Source organism: Oryzias latipes, chromosome 11 (genome assembly GCF_053564925.1).
Source record: "Oryzias latipes strain Hd-rR chromosome 11, Olatipes_Hd-rR_3.1".
NCBI lineage: Eukaryota > Metazoa > Chordata > Actinopteri > Beloniformes > Adrianichthyidae > Oryzias > Oryzias latipes.
The window spans coordinates 23310911-23336117 of record NC_136247.1 but is presented as its reverse complement, the minus strand read 5'-3'; the positions used below and the strand labels follow the sequence as shown (position 1 = coordinate 23336117).

The 25207-nt window shown below is 42.5% G+C and overlaps 2 protein-coding genes across 23 annotated transcripts in view; one reads left to right on the top strand and one right to left on the bottom strand.

The window, feature by feature from the left end:
• LOC101171423 (sodium bicarbonate cotransporter 3) overlaps positions 1-12504 on the top strand; it is a 61094-nt gene extending 48590 nt beyond the window's left edge. For 13 of the 19 annotated variants that reach the window (XM_078955416.1, XM_078955409.1, XM_020706986.3 and 10 more), the window contains 8 exons: positions 4444-4557; positions 4660-4821; positions 7230-7481; positions 7574-7642; positions 7769-7942; positions 8045-8182; positions 8372-8472; positions 10956-12504. In XM_078955416.1, the coding sequence (XP_078811542.1) occupies positions 4444-4557; positions 4660-4821; positions 7230-7481; positions 7574-7642; positions 7769-7942; positions 8045-8182; positions 8372-8472; positions 10956-11037 (1092 nt within the window). In that variant the 3' untranslated portion in view covers positions 11038-12504. Of the gene's footprint in view, positions 1-4443; positions 4558-4659; positions 4822-7229; positions 7482-7573; positions 7643-7768; positions 7943-8044; positions 8183-8371; positions 8473-9638; positions 9688-10955 lie in introns of all 19 variants that reach the window. The other 6 variants (XM_078955408.1, XM_078955407.1, XM_020706984.3 and 3 more) reach the window with 1 other exon arrangement.
• Positions 12505-14257: 1753 nt separating this feature from the next.
• On the bottom strand, positions 14258-24899 carry LOC101160822 (homocysteine-responsive endoplasmic reticulum-resident ubiquitin-like domain member 2 protein). Of its 4 annotated transcripts, none has more exons than XM_011480747.3 (9): positions 24772-24899; positions 24147-24354; positions 23254-23331; positions 22548-22661; positions 22312-22436; positions 21722-21826; positions 21352-21639; positions 15116-15287; positions 14258-14974 (listed from the first exon to the last, which is right to left on the bottom strand). In XM_011480747.3, the coding sequence occupies exons 2-9, from the start codon at positions 24297-24299 to the stop codon at positions 14792-14794; spliced, it is 1218 nt and encodes a 405-aa protein (XP_011479049.1). In that variant the 5' UTR covers positions 24300-24354; positions 24772-24899; the 3' UTR covers positions 14258-14791. The 4 variants fall into 4 exon arrangements, with proteins under 4 accessions (XP_011479049.1, XP_011479051.1, XP_011479050.1 ...); XM_011480749.3 differs by having other exon boundaries at positions 15173-15287; XM_011480748.4 differs by having other exon boundaries at positions 24768-24888.
• Positions 24900-25207: the final 308 nt, after the last annotated feature.

The following is a 25207-nucleotide window of genomic DNA, read 5'->3' as shown; positions in this document are numbered from 1 at the left end:
AAATACACAATTTCACAATGGCACCGTTTCCATTCAGTCATAATTATGTGAATAAACACAAACGTGTTTATGATGGGATAAGTCATTCAGAAACATGGAGACAGATGTGGACAATACTTTGATTGACAGCAGATCCATTTCCATTTCCGTCACGGCACTAGCGCTCATCAGCATCCATCAAAGGAGACGTCGGCGTCTTCTTCAGGCCGTGGAGCGACGCGCATCTCACACACCGGAGTGGCTATTGATTAACCCATTTTGGGAAATCATGGTTTTACAGAAGAGCTGTGGATCCAACAATTCCACGTGACACGCTCAACGTTTGATGAGCTGTGGTGGCGCCCGCAGTGCCCAAGACAGCCAGTTCCTAACAGGAAACGCATCGCCATCCGGTTGTTGGTCACGTGACTCATTTAATTCAAAAAAAGTATTTCCAATCAATTTTAATACGCCTTGAAAACCACCTCCTCCAAACACAAAAACTTTTCTCCGATAAATGCGAGGATTTTTTTTTAATTGTCGTGTTTCCATCTGTTGTCACAGTCAATAGAAATGCGTCAAGTGAGGCTTTTACATTTGATACATTTACTGATGTGAGATCTATAGTGAGGAAGAAGCAGAAATTCTAACCTAACAACACCTAACAAGGTGCTGGAGACCAGATCCGCCTCATTGATCTTCTTCTTTCTCTTTCGGCTTTTCCCATCAGGGGTCGCCACAGCGAATCATCCTTTTCCACCTCACTCTGTCATGGACATCTTCTACCCTAACATTAGCCAACTTCATGTCCTCTGTTAAGACATCCATGTATCTCCTCTTTGGCCGTCCTCTTGCCCTCCGGCCAGGCAGCTCCATCTCCAACATCCTTCTACCAATATATCCACTATCCCTCCTCTGAACATGTCCAAACCATCTCAGTCTGGCTTCTCTGACTTTGTCGCTAACACAGGCAACATGAGCCGTCCCTCTGATGTACTCGTTCCTTATCCTGTCTAACCTGGTCACTCCTAAGGAGAACCTCAACATCTTCATCTCCGCTACCTCCATCTCAGCCTCTTGTCTCTGTCTCACTGCTACCGTCTCTAACCCATAGAGCAGAGCTGGTCTCACCACTGTCTTGTACACCTTTCCTTTGAGTCTTGCTGACACTCTTCTGTCACACAACACTCCTGACACTTTCCTCCAACCGCTCCAACCTGCCTGCACTCGCCTCTTCACCTCTTTTCCACAATCCCCATCACACTGAACTGTTGACCCCAAGTACTTAAACTCCTGCACCTTCTTCACCTCAGCCCCCTGTAACCTAACGCTTCTACCTTGATCCCTTTCGTTCAGACACATGTATTCTGTCTTACTACGACTGACCTTCATGCCTCTTCTTTCCAGAGCAAACCTCCACCTCTCTAGCTGTTCCTCCACCTGCTCTCTACTCTCACTGCAAATTACAATGTCATCCGCAAACATCATTGTCCAGGGAGATTCCTGTCTTACCTCATCTGTCAGCCTGTCCATCAGCATAGCAAACAAAAAAGGACTCAAAGCTGATCCTTGGTGTAGTCCCACCTCCACCTTGAACTCCTCTGTCTGACCTACAGCACATCTCACCACCGTCATACTTCTCTCATACATGTCCTGAACTACTCTGACATACTTCTCTGCCACTCCAGACGACCTCATACAGTACCACAGCTCCTCCCTCGGCACCCTGTCATACGCCTTCTCTAAATCTACGAACACACAATGCAGCTCCTTCTGGCCTTCTCTGTACTTTTCCATCAACATTCTCAAAGCAAAAATGGCATCAGTGGTGCTCTTACGGGGCATGAAACTATACTGCTGCTCACAATCTCCACCTTCTTCCTAAGCCTGGCTTCCACTACTCTTTCCCACAGCTTCATTGTGTGGCTCATCAACTTTATTCCTCTATAGTTGCTGCAGTTCTGCATGTCACCCTTGTTCTTAAAGATCGGAACCAGAACGCTTCTCCTCCATTCCTCAGGCATCTTCTCACTCTCTAAAATCCTATTGAACAACCTCGTTAGAAATTCCACTGCTGTCTCTCCTAAGCACTTCCATACCTCCACAGGTAGGTCATCAGGACCAACGGCCTTTCCGCTCTTCATCCTTTTCAGAGCCTTCCTAACCTCATCCTTTCCAATCTCTGCTACTTCCTGCTCCACAACAACCACATCTTCCTCCCTTCTTTCCCTGTCATTTTCCACGTTCATCAGCTCCTCAAAATACTCCTTCCATCTTTTCTGTACACTCTCCTGGGTTGTTAGCACCTTTCCATCTCTGTCCTTAATCACCCTTATCTGTTGCACGTCCTTCCCATCTCTGTCTCTCTGTCTGGCTAGCCTGTACAAGTCCTTCTCTCCTTCCTTTGTGTCTAACCTGTCATATAGCTCATCGTAAGCTTTCTGTTTGGCCTTTGCCACCTCTCTCTTCACTCTACGCTGCGCTTCCTTGTACTCCTGTCTACCTTCCTCAGTCCTTTCTACATCCCACTTCTTTTTAGCCAACCTCTTCCTCTGGACGCATTCCTGTGCTTCCTCATTCCACCACCAAGTCTCTTTACCGTCTTTCCTCTTTCCAGATGACACACCTAGCACCTTCCTACCTGTTTCCCTGATAATCTCTGCTGTAGTTTCCCAGTCATCTGGAAGTTCATCCTGACCACCCAGGACCTGTCTCAACTTCTGCCTAAATTCCTCACAAGTTTCTTCATTCTGTAGCTTCCACCACTTGGTCTTCTTTTCTGTTTTCCCTATCTTCTTCTTCCTGACCTCCAGAGTCATCTTACACACCACCATGCGGTGCTGTCTGGCTACACTCTCTCCTACCACCACTTTGCAGTCAATAACCTCTCTCAAATGACCTCGTCTACATAGGATGTAGTCCACCTGGGTACTCCTACCTCCACTTCTGTATGTCACTCTATGTTCCTCTCTCTTCTGGAAGTAAGTGTTGACTACAGCCATTTCCATCCTCTTTGCAAAGTCCACCACCATCTGTCCCTCCAGATTCCTTTCCTTCACACCAAACCTGCCCATCACCTCCTCATCACCTCTATTGCCCTCACCAACATGCCCATTAAAGTCTGCTCCAATAACAACTCTCTCTCCTCTGGGGAAACTCTGTATGACCTCATCCAACTCACTCCAGAATCTCTCCTTCACTTCTAGCTCACAGCCAACCTGTGGCGCATACCCACTGACTACATTCACCATCACCCCTTCGATTTCTAACTTTAGGCTCATCATCCTGTCTGAGACTCTTTTCACCTCTAGAACACTGTTTACAAACTCCCCCTTCAGAATCACTCCTACCCCGTTTCTCTTCCTATCAACACCATGATAGAACAGTTTGTATCCTCCTCCAATACTACGTGCCTTGCTGCCCTTCCACCTTGTCTCCTGCACACACAGTACATCTACCTTCCTTCTCTCCATCATGTCTGCCAGCTCTCTGCCTTTCCCTGTCATTGTGCCAACGTTAAGAGTCCCTATTCTCAAACCTATGTTCCTGCCTTTTCCCTTCTCTCTCTGGCCACGGGCCCTTCTGCCTCCCCTCTTTCTTCCACCAACAGTAGTCAAATTTCCACCGACACCCTGTAGGTTAACAGCATCGGTGGCGGTCGTTGTTAACCCGGGCCTCGACCGATCCGGTATGTCTAAAGTGTTGTGGATGATTCGCATGGTTATTTTGGCAATTTTTACGCCGGATGCCCTTCCTGACGCAACCCTCTCTATTTATCCGGGCTTGGGACCGGCACAGAGGCAACTGGCTTGCAACCCCTGTGGCTAGATTGGATCCGCCTCATTGATCAATAATGAAAAAGTAGAAGACTTTGTGTAGAAGGAGATGCTTCTGCAGGTGGTTTGTCTGGAGCGTTCCAGCTTCCAGCAGGAATCCGCTGGAGGGGTTTAACAACATTCCCAGACAGTTTGCCAACTTCTTCAGCAGCCAGAATGATCCTTCATGAGGGGAACATTTCTAAACAGATGCCGCTCTTCCCACAACCCCCTCCCTAAAGGTCAGACTGGGCGATTCTCAGAGGAGGTCAGAAAAAAAACAGTTAATCTTGGATATAATATAAAAAAAATCTGCCCTTTTTTGGCATCAAAGGAGTAAAAATCACATTTTTTCTTTTCTTTTTTTAAACATGTCCACTGAGAAGAACATGTACATGTTGATCACGATGAGGATGAAAACGAGCAAAGGAACTGGAAACGCAAACCAACCGTCCTGCTAAAGAGCCTAGAACGTGCCGCCATCACGTTTTTAAAGTTCAAACAAACCACTCCTCTACCCTGTAAAGTCAGAAAAATAAGCACTTATTGATTTTGAATCAGTCAGAAAACTGACGTCAGAAATGGACACATGTTTGCATCACATGACTAAATATTTTGTCTATGTGTCTGTGTGTGTTTGTTTGTGTAGTTGCGATCCACCATCAGTGACTTTGCCGTCTTTCTAACCATCATGATCATGGTGATGGTGGACTATCTGATGGGGATCCCCTCTCCTAAACTCAACGTCCCCGACCGTTTTGAGGTACGTTGACGCATGGATGCTCATGATGTGGAGGTGAGATCACCAAACGCCTCTCTGATTGGTGGATTTCTCTCTGAACGTGTTCCGTGTTTCACCCCGAAGCCAACGTCGAAGAACAGGGGCTGGCTGATGGACCCCTTAGGGGGGAACCCTTGGTGGACGCTGCTGTTGGCAGCACTTCCTGCTTTGCTGTGCACCATCCTCATCTTCATGGACCAGCAGATCACGGCCGTCATCATCAACCGCAAAGAGCACAAACTGAAGGTCAGAACGTCCACAGGAGGAGGTGCTGTGATGCTGCTTTTCTTTGGTCTGAACGTTATTTCTAGTGTTAGGAATTCAGCGCAGAAAAGATCCTACATCTGATGTCAAACATGCTGCGATTACGCGCTATTAATGTACAAATGTATACATAGAAAACACTGAAAAGTTTTTCTTTAAATGATAAAAACAGGAGGTTAAGAGCAGAAGGGCTAAAGGTTCCATCTGTGGATCTAAATGTTTATTTTTTTTACAACTCTTTTTTTATATCGAAATCTACTGTTTTATTAGGCTGTTTATTAAATGTTTTGTTAAGCTTTTGTGTCAATGGGTACAGTTTCAGCATATAGATTTTTATTTTAGTGTTAAACGACAACCTTTAAACCTCCTTAAGGAATAAAGCAGGAATCTGTCTCAGGCCCCGCAGCAATAAATGTAAAATCTAAACATATTAATGTTTTGAACAAATAATCACATGTTCATCATATGTTTGATCCACGCATGTCCAAGAAGCTGTTTGAACTCCTTAACCCTTGTGCTATCTTAGATGAGCCCACCCTTACATTGACGTGTTCTGCCTACCATGACAAAGGTGGATAAAGGTGGAAAGATTTCATGTAATCCATGGACACCAGTGAAGATCACAAATCATTGAAGAAAAAAGGTTCAGAGCACTGTCTAGTGGGTCTAGATGACCCAACTCCCAATGTTAAAGTGCCTAGGATAGCACAAGGGTTAAAGCAGGGGACCGGCACCGGTCCGTGGGCTGCTCGGTACCGGGCCACGGACAGAAAAAACTCATTTTGATTATTTCCCTTTAGTTCATTTTCTGATACTTAAGTTTTATTTTGGAAAACTACCAGATTCTCCTCACCACATCCGTCTGTCTCGACACATCACGTGACTTTAGGCACGTTCTGCAAAGTCAGAAGCCCAAAGCTAAAAAGCTAATAAAACCAAACCATAAAACTCATTTGGAAAGTTTCTTCTGGGAAAAAAAAGGCAGAAAGGAAACCGAAGAAGAGCCTTCAACTTTAAAGAAACATAAAGCTGCTATTTATGGACAAAAGCAGAAGTTTTCCTCGACATATGGATTTATGGAGACAGTTGTTCTCACCTACCAGAAGCTGCTTTGCAAATTTATGCAGCGACTGACTTGAATGTTTCACACAAGACGATAATGAAGATGCAGGAACAGTGGATTCATGTTTATTATTTTATTTAGAAAGTACCACTTTTACCACGGTTCTGTCATTTTATCTTGATTTATTTATCCACCATTAAAAGTTGGACGCGTCTAAAGTTAGCATCCGGTTGTTAGCATCCACTTTGACGTTAGAGGGAAAATCTTCATCACAAAGTCACAAACCAGCTGCAAACATTTGACAGAGAATGAAGATTCAATCAAATAAACAGCATGGGGGAATTAGGCAGTCGTCTGTTCAGAAGCTTTAGCGCAGAAAATGTTCCTCTGTGTTGAAAAAAAACACAATGAATCAGGATTTATGAAAAATCAGTGTTATAATGGAAAATAAAAATAAATAAAACCTGTTATGTTGCTTTTATTGAATGTTTTTCAAATCAGAAACAACTTTCACAAATCAACAACTTGTAGTAGCGTTTTAACTTGAAAAATAGGTTTTTCAGAACCCGGAAGCTTGAAAATATTGAACAGAACCTTTGGCCTCATTGGGACCGTTCCTTGAAAATGTTGTCTGACATCAAACTGATCCCTTGGCCTGAAAAGGGTTGGAGACCACTGCCTTAAAGCCTTCGTCAGGCACACTCGTAAAGGTGTTTAGGCTTGTGGAGGCTTATGGAGAGGAATCTGCTCATCCTAAGCCTCAGTCCCAAATGCCCCTACAGGTGAGACGGGCCTTATGCCGTATGGGTAAAATGGTCAAAGGCAGTGGGCGACAGGTCATAGAGAACAATTATACATGTATATACATTATACATTATACATTATACATGCAAGGGTGAAGCAGGCGAGACGTAGGCGTGTCGTACCAACTTTTAATTTGGTACGACCCCCCCCCATCCAGCAGACTGCAAAAGGAGCTCGTTGGTGCCGTTCTCATGATACAGTTTGTGTGGACGTCCTACAGATGTCCTACAAGCTGTGTAGCACGTGCACACCTCATGCACGGTCAGTAAGCCAGTATTTGCACTTTACTAACCACTAGAGTGCGGCATAAGGACACAGTATGATACTATTGCCTGTACCTCATAAGTGTGTGTAACTTGCATTAGCCTCACAAATACTTCATGATTTATTTACCACACCAATGCCAATGTCATAACCTAGTATGACTGGTTCTATCTTTTAATAAACTTTAACGTTCAGACTAACTTTTCTATTCTTTGCTGCCCTTCAGCTGATCTCTTGCTTCATCCTTTCTGTCCCACAGAAAGGCTGCGGCTATCACCTGGATCTGATGGTGGTGGCGGTCATGCTGGGGGTGTGCTCCATCATGGGGCTGCCGTGGTTCGTGGCCGCCACCGTCCTGTCCATCTCCCACGTCAACAGCCTAAAGGTGGAGTCCGGCTGCTCCGCCCCGGGGGAGCAGCCCAAGTTTCTGGGCATCCGGGAGCAGCGGGTCACTGGCTTCATGATCTTTGTCCTCATGGGCTGTTCCGTCTTCATGACGTCCGTGTTGAAGGTAGGCGGGGTCAGCTGTTCCTGGTGCGTTTTAACCTTCTATCCGCCATCTTGACTGATTGTTTCTGTCCTCGTGTTTCCTTTTCTTCCCAGTTTATCCCCATGCCAGTTCTATATGGAGTCTTTCTCTACATGGGGGTCTCCTCCCTCAAAGGAATTCAGGTAAGACCTCCATCCACTAGTTTCTCAGAAAGTTCTGAACTTTTAGCTTGGACCTTCTGACCTGCTGAAGTTTTGTATGATGTTTTTCCTGAAACTTCCAGCTGTTTTTGGTTTTTGTCTCCACAGTTCTTTGACAGATTGAAACTGTTCGGCATGCCTGCGAAGCACCAGCCGGACCTGATCTACCTGCGCTACGTCCCTCTCTGGAAGGTACACATCTTCACGCTGATCCAGCTCACGTGTTTGGTGCTGCTCTGGGTGATCAAGGCCTCCGCAGCTGCCGTCGTCTTCCCCATGATGGTGCGTCCTTCGCCCTCATCCTGCCGTCACACCCACACACTACAGAAAGCGGCGTCGATGGGACTTAGAGCCCTTGTCTTTTTTTTTGTGGGCGTTCCCCAGGTTCTGGCGCTGGTTTTCATCCGAAAGCTTCTAGACTTTTTCTTCACGAATAGAGAGTTGAGCTGGCTGGACGACCTGATGCCGGAGAGCAAGAAGAAGACGGAAGACGACAAGAAGAAGAAAGCCCGGGAGAAGCTGGTACAGCTCTGGTTTATAGATTCCATTGAAATAAACTTTTTTTACTCCACGGTGGCAGGTTTTTAGCAGATTTTTGTCCTAACTTTATGATTTATTGAATAATATCCTAAATTAAAAGCCAACACGATGCTATAAAAAAAGTACAGAACATGAAGCATAAACAGGCTGTTTATGCTTTCATTTATGAAGGAGGAAGAGTCCAGACTGCAGGAGGAAGAGCAGGCGGCACTGAATGTCAGCTTTGAAGCCTCTAACCGACTCAAGATCCCAGTGACCTCCATGACCGGGAGGTGAGCACAAAACTCCTCCCAACATCCCTAAAAAAGCCCATTTTGTTTCAATAATACATTTTTTCGGTTTTGATTAGGGTTCACAACCTTTTTTTTAAATTTGCACGTACCATAAAGTACCATTCACTTATAGTGAACGACCGCCCCCCCAAAAATGATGACATCACAGCGAGAGAAACCATTAAATAAAAATTAAAAAATCAACGGGGCTGAAATCTGTTATGGGGCTCAAAAAGTGTTTTCAAAATCTACTAACGAAACGTTTCAGAGGTAGTTTTTTTATTATTATGGGATGTCCACAGATCCTACGTTTTTTTTCACAGTTTTACACAAAATAAATGTTGTTCAAGCGATCGTCACAATTTTTTTTACTAGGTTAAGTCTTCAACCACAACCGAAGTTTTGTTGACCTTTGACCTCACAAAGAAGCCGCCATTTTGAATTTTCCAAGAAAGAAAAAAAATCTCCTTTGGTACCTTCTACAAATTTCAACTCCTCCCTCTTGGGATTTCAGTCGATCCCCTCCCAACTCCCTGAGCATCATTTTGAAAGCTCAGGGAGAAAAAAAATGTTGGTTTAAAAGTTTTTCAATTTTTTTACGGTGTTAGCGTGGCCAGCTCGTAAAAGTGGCGTTCCCCTGTTACTCACGCATTTTTTACTGGAATATTGTGAACACTTAAAACATGAATTTTTGGCTCTGGCTGAACAAAACAATATGACCATATTAGGAGTGTAGGCGCAGTTCAGAAAAAAACTCTGTTGCTATGGAAACTCAACAATTTACTGTTGCTGATTCTTCTAAAAATGACACAATCATGTTCGTCACCCGCAGACAACCAAAAAGTCAATTGGTTGCTATGGAGATAGACCAACAGATTTGTCTGACCAGGCTGGCAAAGGGGCGTAGCAGCCGCTCAGCCAGTGAGGGCGGGTCTAAAGGGGGCAGCGGGGGCTTGTAACGCCTGCGGGGCATAAAACACCACCTTTAGCTTTAAATAACGTTTGTGATTGGTCTGATATGTCCCCAGATAAATAAAAAACTAAGTGTATGATGAATGAATGAAAGAAAGTCCAATAAATGAGTAGATTTTTTACTTGATGCATTATCTGTACACCTGGAAACGTGGATTTAGACGGCTCTGTGTCATCATGTTCGTCCTGAACAGATCCTACAGAATAGGAATAGTGACCCAAAGCCTCCCAGTGGAAGACCAGGTAGCAGGACGGATGGAAGACCTGCACACCCCCCCTGCATGCCTCAAACCTAACACCAGATTCTGCGTGTGAGGTGTTAGCAGTTAGCTTCTAATGCTGCGCTGGTGTTAGCTTGTGGAGCAGTCCTGCACGGACCCCCCCCTTCCTGCTAACGGGATGTTTGCCTGCCTGGAGAGTCTTTGAATTTTGGTGTGCAGTTCTGATTCTGATATTTAACATCGGCTGAAATGAATGCGGTTCCCTTGTTTCCCAGTGATCTTCAGATTATGCCGCCATTTTTAGCCAACGTTTTAAAAAATCTGTGGGATTTTCTAGGACATAGTTTCTGCAGAGCGGCAGGAGTTCAGTGTGGGGAAACCCCGCCCCCCCTTTGCAGAGCAGTTTTTACACTGGATGCCCATCCTGACACAGGGAGACTCAAATAGGCTCTTGCCCAACGACCCACACTGCACGCCATGGGAATCAAATCCTACACCCAGCCAACTGAGTAAATCATTACTAAAAAATGTAAACAATTCCAATCTGGGGCCCCTTTCCCACAACAGTAGTTATTTCCTGTCGTTGGTGGGTAATTGCCCCCTAAACACACATACTTCTGGACTTGAGTGAGGGAGTCAGGCTGAAACGATCATTGTTAAAGACCCTAAAGGTTATCTCTGACCCCGTATTTTCACCAGTCCGTCTGCGGCGCATCTCCATTGCATTGCATGAGGAGTACCTTACAGCGTCTCCTTTGCATCTCCAGTTCGTCCCCCCTCCCCAGAGGAGTGGTTTGTCCCGTCACCTGCGTGTTGAGTAGTTCGTCCCGCCCTCCTCGCTCATCCAACACTTGATCAATCAAACCCTCTCCTTCATCACTGAGTCTCCATAAAATAAATGTTTTGTGTCTTTTACGATGTTGTGTTTTTTAACCTCCACGGTTGAACTTTGGCCGTCCATGGCGGCGTTATCCACTGTGTTAGCATGCGTCTTCGCGTGATCACGTCACAGTAAATAAAGAACTCCGTAAATAACCCTGTATGGAGTTTTATTTTGAAAGTACGATGGAAGCAATCTGAATGCTAAAAACTTGGACCAGCATTTTCCAGGTGGCTCTGAGCGAAGCCTCTCTGTGAGGTTTGTTTCTAAAAACACCAAAAAGAAAAGAAATCTTGCACGAAGGTCCTTTTGTTGTCACCAATCGCTGCTGTGTTGTGAAAATGATGCATTTCCACCTTAAAGCTGAGCCGCCTTAATGATTCCCCCTCCTTCCTTCCTTCCCCACACAGCCAGGAGAAGGTGGCCTGTGTTAGAGTGGACATCAGCCCGGACGCCCACGGAGAGAGCTCCGCCTCCGAGACTTTCCTGTGATTTGGGAGAAGGACTGAGAACTCCAAAGAGGGGGGGGGGCGCTGCATGTTTGTGGAGCTCCTGAGGGCGTCTTTGAAGACACCCTCTGCCCTCGTGGCCAACGTCGGGTCTCCATCCAGTCAAAGAATTCTGCTGTCGGAAGACCGCGGGGGGGGGGTCGTTGACATGACCTTCCTCATACCAGTACTTCTGTGGGTTTTTATGATGTCGTCTTCACTCATCTGTCCTCAGCACTTCCTCTTCGTGGTCGGGAGCCGCGCCGGCGGCAAACCTAACAGTTGAAATATTTCGGCACTTTGGTGTCGGGGACTTCATTCCCGAGCTGCTGATGAAGCACAAAAGCCCTCACAGGTACATCCAGACGCACCTCACAGCCCCCCAGGGAACACTCAGTGTTGCTGCTCATGCACCCCCCCCTCCTAGTTTATGCACTGTTGTGTTTACTTATTTCCTACTCTGAAGGCCATACCGATTCTGTACTGTACAGGAAGCACTTTTCTATTGGACAAAAGCCCGAATCGGATATTTTAGAGCTGTTAAACGCGACTCAGGAGTCCTTCACGATTTCTGCCACGCCGTGTTGTGTTCGTGGCCCGGCAGAGAAATCCCTGCGTTCGTTTCACGTGTAGTCCGGTGTCCGAGGAGCCAGAACGCCCACGGCGCCGCTTAGTCGCAGTCGTTTCTGAACCGTCTGTTCTTGTGAAGGTCTCCGTGTGTGTGTGTGGTGCAAAGTTATTTAGTGTCGCAAAAGATTTCATGTTGAACGTTTCTATTGTGTCTGGAGCTATAATCTACAGATGCATCTTTATTTTTCTTAAGTGCTGTCCTGTTCTAGCAATAAAAGATTCCAGTTTTTGCTGAACTGGCGGGAGGAAAAAAATGGTGAAAAAGTTGTATTTCGTCGCCTTTGTCCGTGTGCAGAGGCTCCACCCACAATAGCGTTACTTCGTGCCTTTGTAAAGCTCTTCGTGTTCAGGTGTCGTACTGTTGCTGAACGGGTGACTGCAAAGGCGCCACAGAAGGGGCCGTCCAGCACGCCGCTCGCCGTCTGCATGAACCTGGTAAATCAGCCAATCAGATGTACTCTTCCATTTCAAACGTGAACCTGCTTCTGCGTGCCGTCACATCCATGCTGTTAGGTTACACTTCTGTGTGTGTCGGTTTATTGTGCTGTCTGTGTCAAAAATACACAAATGTTTATATTTATTATAATATCTATGGAAACAAAACAAATACTAGTAATTTCACTCTTGGCAACGACCAAACATAAAGATCAAAAGAAGCGTACATTTTCTGAACAGCATATAGTTTGTTGAATACTAAAGATTCTATTTTCACAGCATCAGTGACATGTATTCATGTGAAAAATGTTACCTGCAATAAACCAGTGACGCGCTCGCCATCCTGAGGGTTTGATGACGTCTCTGTCCAAACGGATTGTTGCAAAGCAATAAAGATGAGTACGTTGTCCTGCCTCTCTGTGCTTTTGTGACCCGTGGAGGATGCGGACCAGCCGGTTTCAAGGACGTCGTGGGAAATTCACAACAAGGTTGTCATTACAGAGAAAACCTGCAGAAGTCTTTCACAAAGTGACCACTAGAGGGAGCCAAATTTCTCACTTTTGGCTGATCCAAAGTGAAAACTGTTGAATTACCTGGAGATTAAGTACCTATAGCATGTTTATTATACATTTAAAAATAAATTATTAGTTATAAGTTATTGTGGATGGAATCCAAATATTTTTTCATTTTCTTCTGTACACAAACAACACAAATTCATCGGATTCCCTTCTTTTACTTTAAGATCACTTAATTCCAGTGGTTTTTAAGAACTGGTGATTGATTTTGAAACAAGATGCTTAAAAGTGTTTCTTTCACAATAAGGTCAAAGGTGGCAGCATTCACACTTTCCTGCAGGTAAATGCTGAGTCAGAGGTTTGATTCTCCATGCTTCCTTTCTTTTCAGACGGTCTTACCCTAAAATAAACCGTAACAGCGTTGGGGAAACAGGATTACAGTGACTTTTATTGTGTAGAGCTTTTTCCTGTCAGCTTTATGCCGTTTCCTGACTAGCAGTATACAGATGCGTCCTCACGGCAGCACTTTTCTAACCCAAAATGTCTCCCAATGACTCCTTTTGGTTTCTATGTAGGACATTTGGGGTTTTTTCATGGCAAAAGTAACCCTTGTGCTATCCTAGGCACTTTAACATTGGGTCATCTAGACCCACTAGACAGGGCTCTGAACCTTTTTTCTTCAATGATTTGTGATCTTCACTGGTGTCCATGGATTACATGAAATCTTTCCACCTTTATCCACCTTTGTCATGGTAGGGAAAACACGTCAAAGTAAGGAGGGGGGGGGGGGGGGGGGGGGGTCATCTAAGATAGCACCAGAGGTGAAGGGGCTCTGGGAATTTCAGTTTTTAGTGGATTAAAACATTTTTGTACTTTTTTTCTCTCTGGAAGTCAGGATATGTGGACCGTTTGATCCATCCGTCCATCCAAACCTGCTGAATCCTCTTTGGGGGTCACAAGGTTGCTGGAGCCTATCCCGGCTACAGTTGGGCAAAGGCGGGCCACAACCTAACAAGACCTTTTGATGCATCAGGTTTAAATATTTGTGAAGCAGTCTTTCAAAGCAGCACTTTATTGTGACTTTTTGATTTTTAGAACCAGCTAGAAAAGTATGGATTATTCAATTCTTTCTGATTATTCTAACTAGTAATTAAGAAAAAGTCTAAAACTTAGTGAACCTGAACATGGCTTTGGAAGAACTTTTTTGCCGGGATTTATTAAATTTGTTAAAAGGACCCGGTTTGTAAAAGTCACAATAAAAGTTTGTTTTTCCACTTCTCGGAATCCCACCACAGTAAAAGCTCCCATTCCAAACGATGCAAGAATTTTAATTTTTTCCCTGGAACAAATCGTTAAAATTTATTTAGATCAGTACAGACTGTATTCATCCACATTGGAATCTTTGATGGCTTTTAATAAACGAAAAGTCAGACAAAAATGTAATTTATTGCTGACTTCAAAACTTCTAAGGTGTTAAAAAAGTTTTTTTTGTTGTTTTTAAGGTAAAAACAAAACAAAAATAAATAAAAGTTTTTAAATACCTGGCTAAAGAAAAAGGGGAAAATGTAATTAAAAAGAATGCAGCTACAGCTCATGTTTCCAAAAGAGTGCAGAAAGGTCCAAACTCAAGAAAACAGACTGGGGGAAGTTTTCATGACATGAATATAATATTGAGTCGTCATAACAGCCGTCATTTTCCTCAATCAGGAGCTCCCACGTTTGTTTAACAACAAATGTCTCCAAATTAATTCGTACTTTTGGGAGAAACCAAAAAGAAAACAGGAAGTGCTCCTACAAAATAAAGTTCAGATCAGTTTGTAAAACTAACGGGGCGAACTATCTGCCGTCAGTTTCCAGTAAATGCTACGTTATTTTCAATATACAAGGAAATGTGGAAATGCCTGATATATTCAGTCAATAAAGAAATGACACTTGAGCAGACTTCTGTGAACAAACATGGCTGCAAAAACAGGCCGGAAGGAGGATTAGTTAGAAGTTTCCCGGCGGTTTGTCTGCAGAGCATCACTGGCCGTCTCTGTACAACACGTTTGTCTTCCGGCAGACAAACGCAGAAACGCAAATCCACATTTGGATGAATCTGTTGTTCAGTCCACGGAGCAGACAGAAGGTTATGCCCCGCCCCCTCGCGGCCGTACGGGATCCGGAGCGTGCAGCCTCTCAGTTGGCGGCGTTTTGTGGCCCCTCTGGGATGAGCGACATGAAGAAGGTTATGATGAACGACCAGGTGGAAGACAGGAATCCCGCCTGAGGAGCGCTGTTGGGGTCTTCTGCTCCTTCCTCTCCGCTCTCGCCGCCGCCGCTGTCGTCGTCATCGTCAGAGTTCTCGTCGTTCGCCACTTCCTGCACAGGTAAGCAAAGGTTCAGGTTTTCTTTTCAGTCATGGAATAAATCATTGACTAGATTACAGGAAAACATGAACTCTTCACACTTTTCCTCCTCCAGGTTTTTGGTTTTCTTCAAAGCAAAATTTAGGAAATTCACCTTTTTAGAGAAAATCTGTAGTTTGTTTAGTTTCGTTTCAGGTAAAGAAGGCGCTACCATTTCCTGTAAGTCGTGGTTTTGCACGTCTCCGTCCAGGTCGTCCTGATGGGCTCGGTCTCCAGGAAGCTGCAGCTCGTTGTCCAGGTTAAACGGGAACCAGCCGGCCTGATGTCTGCAGGCGGAAAACAAACCAAAAAAGTTCTGCATCTAAACTGTTTCTGCTTTTTTATTGTTCCATTATAAAGCTGAACAATGTGCAGCTTTTTAGAATAAAATGAAATGATATGCAAACTCATGGAACTGCTTTTTAATTAAGACATTTAGAATTAAAAAAACAAATAATGAACTAAACTCAACATAAACGTTAAAAAAATACTCTGTTATTTGTATTTTAACAAACCGTTTTAAGTGCTCTTAGGTCATTTCTAGAATTTTCTAATGTATTGTTCATGGCGTCTAAACTGGCGTTTCAAAATAAAAGAAGCCATGATCAAAAGAAAATTCTTATACGATCTGATCCTTCCACATCCGCAAATAAACACAAGATGACAAGAAATATAAATAACTAAGAAGCTTGAACAACAGTTAAGAAGGCTAGAGAAACAACAACACTCAGATAGAAGTAATGAGTTGACGAAAAGTATAAAAGAGGTTAAAGAACAGCTGTCCAGTATATTAGAACAAGAGACCCAGAAAAAATTAAGATTCACAAAACAAATTTTTTATGAATCAGGCCCAAAAGCAACAAAGATTCTGGCAAGGCGCTTAAGGTCACTGCAAAAGAGGAACTTGATTCATAAAATCAGAGATCCTGCCACCAACAATATAAATTATGAACCAGAAATAATTCAACAAATATTCCTAAATTATTATAAAACTCTATATGCCAGTGAGCCAGTCAATGAAGGAGAAGTTAAAGACTTTTTGGCTAATTTAGATCTGCCTTCTATCGGATCCACTCAAAATAAGATTTTAACCTCCCCAATTACAAAAACTGAACTGGATAAAGCCATTAGGAGACTGAAAAATAACAAAAGCCCAGGAAGCGACGGCTACCCAAATGAGTGGTATAAAGTCTTTAAAGAAGGTCTAGCTCCTCTTTTACTAGATTCGTTCAACTGGACACTTAAAAATGCCAGGATTCCACCATCTTGGAAAGAGGCAGTTATCTCTGTACTACTAAAAGAAGGGAAAAATAAGGAATATTGTGAGTCCTATCGACCAATCTCAATTTTAAACGTTGATTATAAATTATTCACATCAATAATAACAAGACGACTGGAAACTTTTCTCCCTGATCTGATAGATGAGGACCAGACAGGTTTTATAAAAGGACGACAGACACAGGACAACATAAGACGCTCACTGCACGTCATAAACGAAGTTAACAAAGTCAACACTCCTGCAGTCTTAATAAGTTTAGACGCTGAGAAGGCCTTTGATAGAGTCAGCTGGTGCTTCCTAGTCGCTGTCCTGAGGAGAATGGGCTTTAGCCCCCTCTTCATTAAATGTATACAAGCATTATACCATAAGTCGACAGCCAGAATTAAAATAAATGGAAACTTGACAGAGAACTTTGAGCTGTCCAGAGGAACACGACAAGGATGCTGTCTGAGCCCTGCTCTTTTTGCTCTGTTCATTGAGCCTCTAGCCCAGTATATCAGACAGTGTGACGAATTAAAAGGGGTGACGATAGGAAAGGAAGAACAAAAAATAGGGCTATTTGCAGATGATATTATTATTTATCTACAGAACCCAGACCTAGCATTCCCAAAACTCCTGACAATTCTGAAGGATTTTGGAAGGAAATCCGGATACAAATTGAATATCTCTAAAACGCAATTACTCTGCATAAATTATAAACCAGCAGATTCAATCAGACAAAGATATAAATTGAAATGGGATGCAGTAAATATAAAATACTTAGGAGTTTTTCTGACAGTAAAACTTGATAAACTTTATGAGATTAATTATAGTAGGATGAATAATGCAATACAAAAAGACTTAACAAAATGGACCAGTCTGTTCATGGACCTTAGCTCCAAAATAGAGGTTATAAAAATGAATGTGCTACCTAGATTGTTGTATCTTTTCTCATCATTGCCAGTGCAGATCCCAGAGGATCAATTTGTAAAATGGGACAAACAAGTGAGCAGATTTATTTGGGAAGGGAAAAAACCAAGAGTGAAACTGAAAACACTCCAAAAAGAAAGAGGAGGATTAGGCCTCCCTAGCTTTCGAGAATACTACTTAGCAGCCCAGTTAAGATACATAGTATGCTGGTGTACAACAGAATATTACTCCAAATGGAAACAAATCGAGCTGACCTATAGTAAATGTCCACCACAAGCAAGACTGGGTGAGAAAATACAAATAGAAATCACAGAACAAAACCCTATCATTGAAACGACATTAAAGATCTGGTGGAGCATGGTCAATAAATACGACATAGGTGGAGATTACAAACTACTTATCTGGCCCTCACAATCTCAAAAATACAGAACGGGACAGATGGACAACATTTTTAAGAAATGGAGTGACAGAGGAATGACGGCAGTGTGCATGTTAACAGACGGAAAACTGTTCAAGTCCTTTGAAATGCTCAAAGAGGAGTTTCAGCTGGATACGGCTGACCTATTTAGGTATTTTCAATTAAGGCACTTCTACAATACGGAGATTAAAAAATATCTTAGTCAAGATGGAAGCAAGTTAATAGAAATACTGATGGGGTCTTATAAGAAGTTACATTTAAGGGTCATTTCCAAACTGTACAAATGCTTGTTAAACTGTAATGGATATAACTCTCTGCATATGTGATCATTTAGTGATCGGTTCTGAAGACAAGAGAGAGATGGTTTTATCTAAACTAAAGAATTACAAAACTTCTCAGTGTGTGAGAAACCTGGGTGTCATTTTTGACTCTGAGTTGAATTTTATCCCACAAATTAAAAACATCACAAAAACAGGATTTTATCATCTAAAAAATATATCCAGAGTCCGCCCATTTCTCTCTCTTGCCAGTACAGAGGTGCTAATGCATGCTTCTATTCCAGCAGATTGGATTATTGTAATGCCCTGCTCTCTGGTCTTCCCAGAACAAGAATAGCAAATCTTCAACTGCTGCAAAATTCAGCAGCACGCGTTCTGACGAGGACCAGGGGGCGGGAACACATTACACCGATTTTAAGATCGCTGCATTGGCTCCCTGTGCAATTCAGGATTGATTTTAAAGTTCTTTTATTGGTTTACAAATGTTTTTATGGTCTCGGGCCTTCATATTTATCTGACATGATTTTAATGTATGAGCCCTCGCGGACCCTGAGGTCCTCTGATACAGGCCTTTTGGTTATCCCAAAAGTTAGAACTAAAACATACGGGGAGGCCTCATTCAGTTTTTACGGACCTCGCCTGTGGAACAGCCTCCCAGAGAGCCTCAGGGCTGCAGAGACTGTTCATGTTTTTAAAGGAAGGCTTAAGACCTACCTTTTTAATTTAGCTTTTAGTTGAATTTTAGGATTTTTAATTTTTTATTTATTTATTTATTTGTTTGTTTATTTATTTTTTATTAGTAGTATTATTTTTTCTAATTTATTATTATTATTATTTTTAAATATTTTAATTAATTTATTTTTCTTTTAACTAGTTTTATGTGTGTATGTAAATACATTTATCTATTTATTCTATTAATTTTTAAGACGCTCTTACTATTTCATATGCCTATTAGGGTTTATGTAATTATTTGTTTTTTGTCCATGTTTTATATATATTTTAATTTTATTCCTTCTACATTTTATTACACTCCAGTGTTTTCCTCTGAGGGATCCTCCACATCGGTGACTGACCCTTCTCAGTGAGCGGGGTCGCTGCAGTGGGATCTCCTGGGTCTGACTCTTTCGGATCTGGGGGGTTCTGTGGTAGTGTTCTCCGTGAACTTGGGATGGGGGGGTCGCTGGTGTGGACATGTCCCCAAACTATCGTTTTCCCACCTCAGGACAAAGCCAGGTCTCTACATTCTATCATTCTATCACTTTTTTATTTATTTATTTATTTATTTATTTATTTATTTATTTATTGATGTGTGTGTGTGTGTGTGGGTGTGTGTGTGTTTTTGCGGGGGGGGGGGGGGGGGTATTGTCGCACGGTTTGTCTTGTCATGTCATCTTGTTTTTAAATTTTATTGTATTTTATGCACAGCACTTTGAGTGACATCTGTTGTCGAAAAAGTGCTATATAAATAAAGGTTGATTTGATTTGGTTTGATATAAAACAAAAGTGGGAATCAGAATTACAAATTTTACTGTCAGAAGATGAATGGCATTCAATCTGTGGACTGCAGCAGAGCTCCACATGTTCTAGAAAATGGAGAGAATTTGGATGGAAAAACTTGACAAGGTTTTTTATTAGTCCTCACATAAAGAGTAAACAACTGGGAACCTCACAACAATGTTGGAGGCTATGTGGGGACTTCAACGTTAACCATTCACACATCTTTTGGTCATGTGGAATTATTTCTCCTTTCTGGAAAATTATGGTTAAAACCTTTCAGGATATCCTAGGATGTGAGATAGTTATGGACCCTAAGACATTGTACTTTGGCCTATCGATGGACGTTATTCGTCCAGAAGACAAATACCTGTTCAAGGTGATGATATTAGCCTGTAAAAAGGCAATAACAAGAAATTGGCTGAGAAGTGAAGCACCGACACTGCAGCAATGGAGAGACATTATGGAGGAAATTTTCTCCATGGAGAAGATTACGTATTACTTAAGGCTAGATGCACATAAACTCGAAGATTGATGGAAAAAATGGACACAATATTCAGCTCCCTCGGTCCGGTCTTGAAACAATGTCTTAGTTGCGCCCCGCTACTAACGTCTGTTTTTGTCCCCCCCACCCTTTTTGGTTTTTTTTTTTCTTCTTTCCCCTCCCTCTCCTTCTGTTCCCATTGCTTTTGTTCTGACAAGAAAAACTGTATTCTGTGTTAAGAAAATTATCTCAAAAAAATAAAGTTAAAAAAAACAAAAACAAATAATGAACTAAACTCAACATAAACGTTAAAAAAATACTGTTATTTGTATTTTAACAAACCGTTTTAAGTGCTCTTAGGTCATTTCTAGAATTTTCTAATGTATTGTTCATGGCGTCTAAACTGGCGTTTCAAAATAAAAGAAGCCATGATCAAAAGGAAATTCTTATACGATCTGATCCTTCCACATCCGCAAATAAACACAAGATGACAAGAAATATAAATAACTAAGAAGAAATTAAAACCACGAGCATGCGCCATCCACTCTCACCACCCCCTGAGCGGCTGCTACTCCCCCCTCGTCAGTTTCATAGCGGAACAAAACTTGGTTTCCAAAATAGCGACTTTTATTTGGGTTTCATCTCCATAGCAACCATTTAATTTTTTGGTTTCCTGGAGGTGACGAACAGGTCGTTATCATTTTCTAAAGAATCAGCATTTATAGATTTCCTTAGCAACTGAAGTTTTTGTTAATCACGCCCACTATTCTAATGTTCACATCATATGTCATGCTTCATTCATCTTGAGCCAGCGATTCATAGATGAGATTTTCACAATATTCTGGTAAAAAAAAAATATGCAAGCGACAGGGGAGCGCCACTTATGTGAGCTCGCCACGCTAACATTGTTCAAAATCTACAAACCTGGACGTTCGGAGGCGATAGATTGAGATTTGTAGAAGTGAAAATTTGTAGAGGGTACTAAAGGTTTTTTTATTATTCATTTAAGATGGCGGCTTCTTCATTAGGTCAAAGGTCGACGAAACGTCAGCAGTGGTGGTAGACTTAACGGTAACCTTTTGCTGTGTGAAGGAACTTTTGTAAAAACTTTTTTGGGCAAAAATGTTAAAAATTTCTAACATTTTGCCAACAGGATGTCCACCAAGCTGTAGGTCTTGTGGCCATCCCATAATCATTTCAAAGGTTTCCGACACGTGTTTTGGCTTCATTAGTGGATTTTGAAAAATATACACTTTTTTGAGCCTCAAGAGATTTTGGCCTCATTCATTTTTTTTTTGATGGTTTCTCCCGCTGTGATGTCATCCATGTCCAACATTCATGGTCACGGGGAACAGGCTGCGTGCTAATTTTGTGTTTGTGGCGGGGATGACATTTTTTGCTCAGAGGCGCAGAAAGAATCATTGTAGCGTGACGTTTCTCTAAAACGTTCAACTGTAAACACAGACGGTGAAAGGCAGAACCAACTCACAGGTAGAGCACCAGCATGGCCATCGTCACCATGACGAAGCGGCTGAAGGAGGAGTAGAAGTAGACGATGCTGAGTAAGACGGCGGCGCGCGAGAACGTATACACCCAGTCCAGCCAGTCCCTGTTGAGCTCCTCCTCATTCAGGATCTCCCCGCCCTGCGCGTTCATCTGGACCTCCGGGTTGCCGCGGTGACCCACTTGTGGCCGTCGGCTCAGAGGGTCGGGGTGGTGAGGCGGGGCGGAGGACTGCTCTGTCCTGGCGGCGGCGGCGGCGGCGGCCAGTAAGTGGCTGTGGTGAACACCGAGAACGCTGGTTCGGACTCTGCTTTTATTTTGAAAATCGTCCTGAAAGCTGGATGAAACGACCTTACTAGTGCATGTAGTACTGCCGGGCGTACAGCTGCTGCCACCACACCAGGCTCATGGGGCTGTAGTAGTAGTTTGTGGAAAGTGCTGGCGGCGAAGGACGACTCCAACTGGAAAACACGGCGCAGCTTTAAAATGACGACCAAGTGACCCAACAGGACGACAACTACCTTCAGTTCCTGGATATGAAGAATGTCTTCAAATATACATTTTTATTTGTCCCATTTTACTTTTCCAATTTGATTTTTCATTCACTTTAACTTCAAAGGCTGAATCCGAACTGTTCCCCTACATTTGGCCGTCCAAACGGAGAGTTTTAGAGAAATAGAGTCTTCTAATGCCCCGACCAATGGAGGGAGGGGGAGAAGCCAGACGTTTAGGGGGAGAATTTGGATTCACCAAACGTGTTTGAAAGAAACGGCAGTAAAAACACCGGCACAGAATTTCTCCTTCTAAAATCTTGATGTTCAGATGATTCAAAGCGGTTTTCTCCTAATGATCCACTGAAGAACATTTGAACTTTAACTCTGTGTAGAACAGAGTCCTGAAGTCACATGATCTGTGTGGCGTCGACGTGTCTTTATCCAGGCGTTACCTCTGCATAAACATCTGGTGGTAAGGAAAGGCTTCCGCTCCCTGCCTGAAGCCGCCGCCGCTGCCACTGTTCTCTGCTGCAGACGCATGGCTGCTGTGACCCCCGGCGTTCTGAGGAACCTGGGACTGAAAAACACAAAGTCTTTGGGTGAACCTCTGGGATGGGAGCGGTGATGAAAGGAAGTACGGCGATGATGACACGACCTGAAAGGCGAAGGCGGCTTTTCACCGACTCACCGCGGGAGCGACGGCGCTCTCCTGGGGCTTATTACTGCGACTGCGGACCGGCTTCGGGGAGCTGGGAGGCGTTCGGGAGGCGCACACCAGATGGAGCATGTGGTACTCGTCCTGCTGTGAGAGGCGACTCGTTATCTCCCAGAATGCATCAGGGTTTCACACTTCAAACCAATTCTACAGCAGTGTACTTTTAATGACAGTTTCACAAGAATTTCCTGCACTGATCAACACCAGATTCTGATCATGTGACTTTATTTTTGATGATGTCATGAGTCACACTGAAAGCAATAAAATATAAATTTCCGTATATCTATAGCGGCAAAGCAAAAGCTCAGTTTTCAATGTTCCTACATCAAACAGTATCAAAAAAGCCAAATGATGTCAGAAAAGTTCATTCTTACAAAATGTTTGGTTTAATCCTTTTGTTTTAATCTTAAAGTCCCACTCTGGTGATCTTCTGATCTACTTTTAGTGATCTTTTAATTATAATTATACGAATTTTTAGCAAAAATCTTAAAACCTGGGTCATTTTCTAGGACAGATTCTGCTGAGCGGCAGAAGTTCATTAGCAGGAAATAAAGAAATACAATTTAAATATCAATGTTTTTCTCACATGTCCTCAATCATCAGAAAAATGAGACAAGAACGTGTTAAAAACACCAAAAATCACCATTTTCATTCTCCTGTTTAAGAGCATAAAACTTACTTTCCTCAGTACATCCTTTAAGGTGAAGTGATCCAGAAGGAGTTTCCCAGAATACACCAGTCTCTGGTCCTTTGAACTCTTAAAAACACAAACCAATATAAATAAATAGGTGCGAAATAGAGCAGTTTTAAGGAGAAATACACCTCTTTGAAACAAGGGCAACAGAGATTATTCTTGTTTGATATAAAATTGCCAGGAATGGCAGTTCGATGCTGAAATCTACATGGAAAAGTTGTGAATGGCTGCAAATCAAAGAGCAGCTACGTTGCGTAAGAGAGTAATCGTAGTAACCTCAATCTGGATAAGCCAGTCTTAATGGATTTAGCAACAAGAAGGTCAGAGCGTGTCCTAATTAGCTTTCATTCAGCGCCTCCTTCAAGACCCAACGTTTCCTTCTTCCAAACTGAGGCCGTCTGGAGTCAATTCAAATAAAACCGAAAGTCTACATCTTCACAAATAAAAGCTCGTAGAATAAAAGGAAACAACAGCTGATTAGCTGCACTTAGATGTATAAACTCTTTCATGGGTAAACTAGTTGCCTTCATTTTACTCTTTATTTTCCCAAGAGATTTAAAAAACAAAAAAAAAAATCAACAGCAGAAAGCGCCAAAGCTAAAGCAGAACTGAATGTTTCTGCACACAATCCTTACTATCATGTAGTCTGATTGTGTGCACTAATCTGGATTATCAAACAAATAACTTTTCAGATTATAATTTAACCATCAACAATTATAATAATTATAATAATAACAATAATAACCACAATTCCTCCCATTTTTGTTCCGCTTGTCGTCAGGATAACTAAATGTAAATTCTCTGATTTTCCCCTCCAGCTTTGATCCCTCTGTTGTCTGTAAACGGAAGCTGTCAATAAAGTTGTGTTGAATCCTCACAGGTTTGCTGGGGTAAACATCTGACAGGTGGGCTTTGAGCTTCTCCACGGTCCAGTTGGGATGACAGTTGATCTTCTGATCGTCATACTTCTGGTTGGGAGCCTTGATGACCAGAGTAACAGGACTGTCCATTACGCCCTGATTCATCATCATTCAAAACCATTTGTCTTCAGCTCATCTGCGGTTATCCCGGTTACAGGTTTCACCTCTAAAATTAGAAAGAAATGAGAGTATAAATAAACGAAGAGGTCGATGATCACATATCACTGAAGTTTGGTTGGTTAATATTCAGTATACACAACAGACTTCTTGTTTTTTGAGGTTTTTAGACCAAAATTACCCAGCTACTGATTTGAAATGATACATAAACAATCATATTGTTTCACATGGTTGTATAAACTGAAAATGTTTGACGTTAATAGTGGTTTTAGCTCAGAAAAGCTTTAACAATAAAACGAAGGTCTCTAATCTGTCCGGGTCTCTTCAACAACGCACTACTATGCTAACATTAGCCCTGTAGCTTTTATGCTAATACCGAGCAAACAAAAATCAATACCCAGCATGCTTTGCTACAATTAACAAAACGACTACAAACTTCGACGGCGTTAGTTCAAAACTCACTCACACGTTGTTTGTTTGGCTTGTTTATCTCCACTGACCGAGCTCGGAAGTCAGAGCCCAGCCTCGGGCTACTCTTCCTCGTGAGATACGGAGTGAAAATGGTCGTTCCGTTTGGAAATTATGTGATCGCCACCTACCGGCAGAAAGTATGTATTACAACTCGATACTGCAGCTCATGTGGCTTTGGAAAAATTGTCAAAGGCATATTGTGTTGTTGTGTTTGTGGGGCTTTCATTACACGATTTAGAAAATATATTCATATTTATGTTCCTCATCTGTAGAAAAACCAACCTGAAGATCTGGAGTTTTTCAAATGCATCTTTTTAATTTCAACTTTTACATAGCTCATTTAAATAAACTTATTTATTTATTTATTTATTTACTTTTTGGGCTTTGAAGTATTTCATGGCTTTTGTGCATCATCATTTGTACATTTTTAC

Coding starts and splice junctions, on each gene's coding strand:
- LOC101160822 (XM_011480747.3), bottom strand. CDS start 24,299: ATGATGATGAATCAGGGCGTAATGGACAGTCCTGTTACTCTGGTCATC. Junction 23,332..24,146: donor ATGTTTACCCCAGCAAACCT/GTGAGGATTCAA, acceptor TGTGTTTTTAAG/AGTTCAAAGGACCAGAGACT. Junction 22,662..23,253: donor TAAAGGATGTACTGAGGAAA/GTAAGTTTTATG, acceptor CGCCTCTCACAG/CAGGACGAGTACCACATGCT.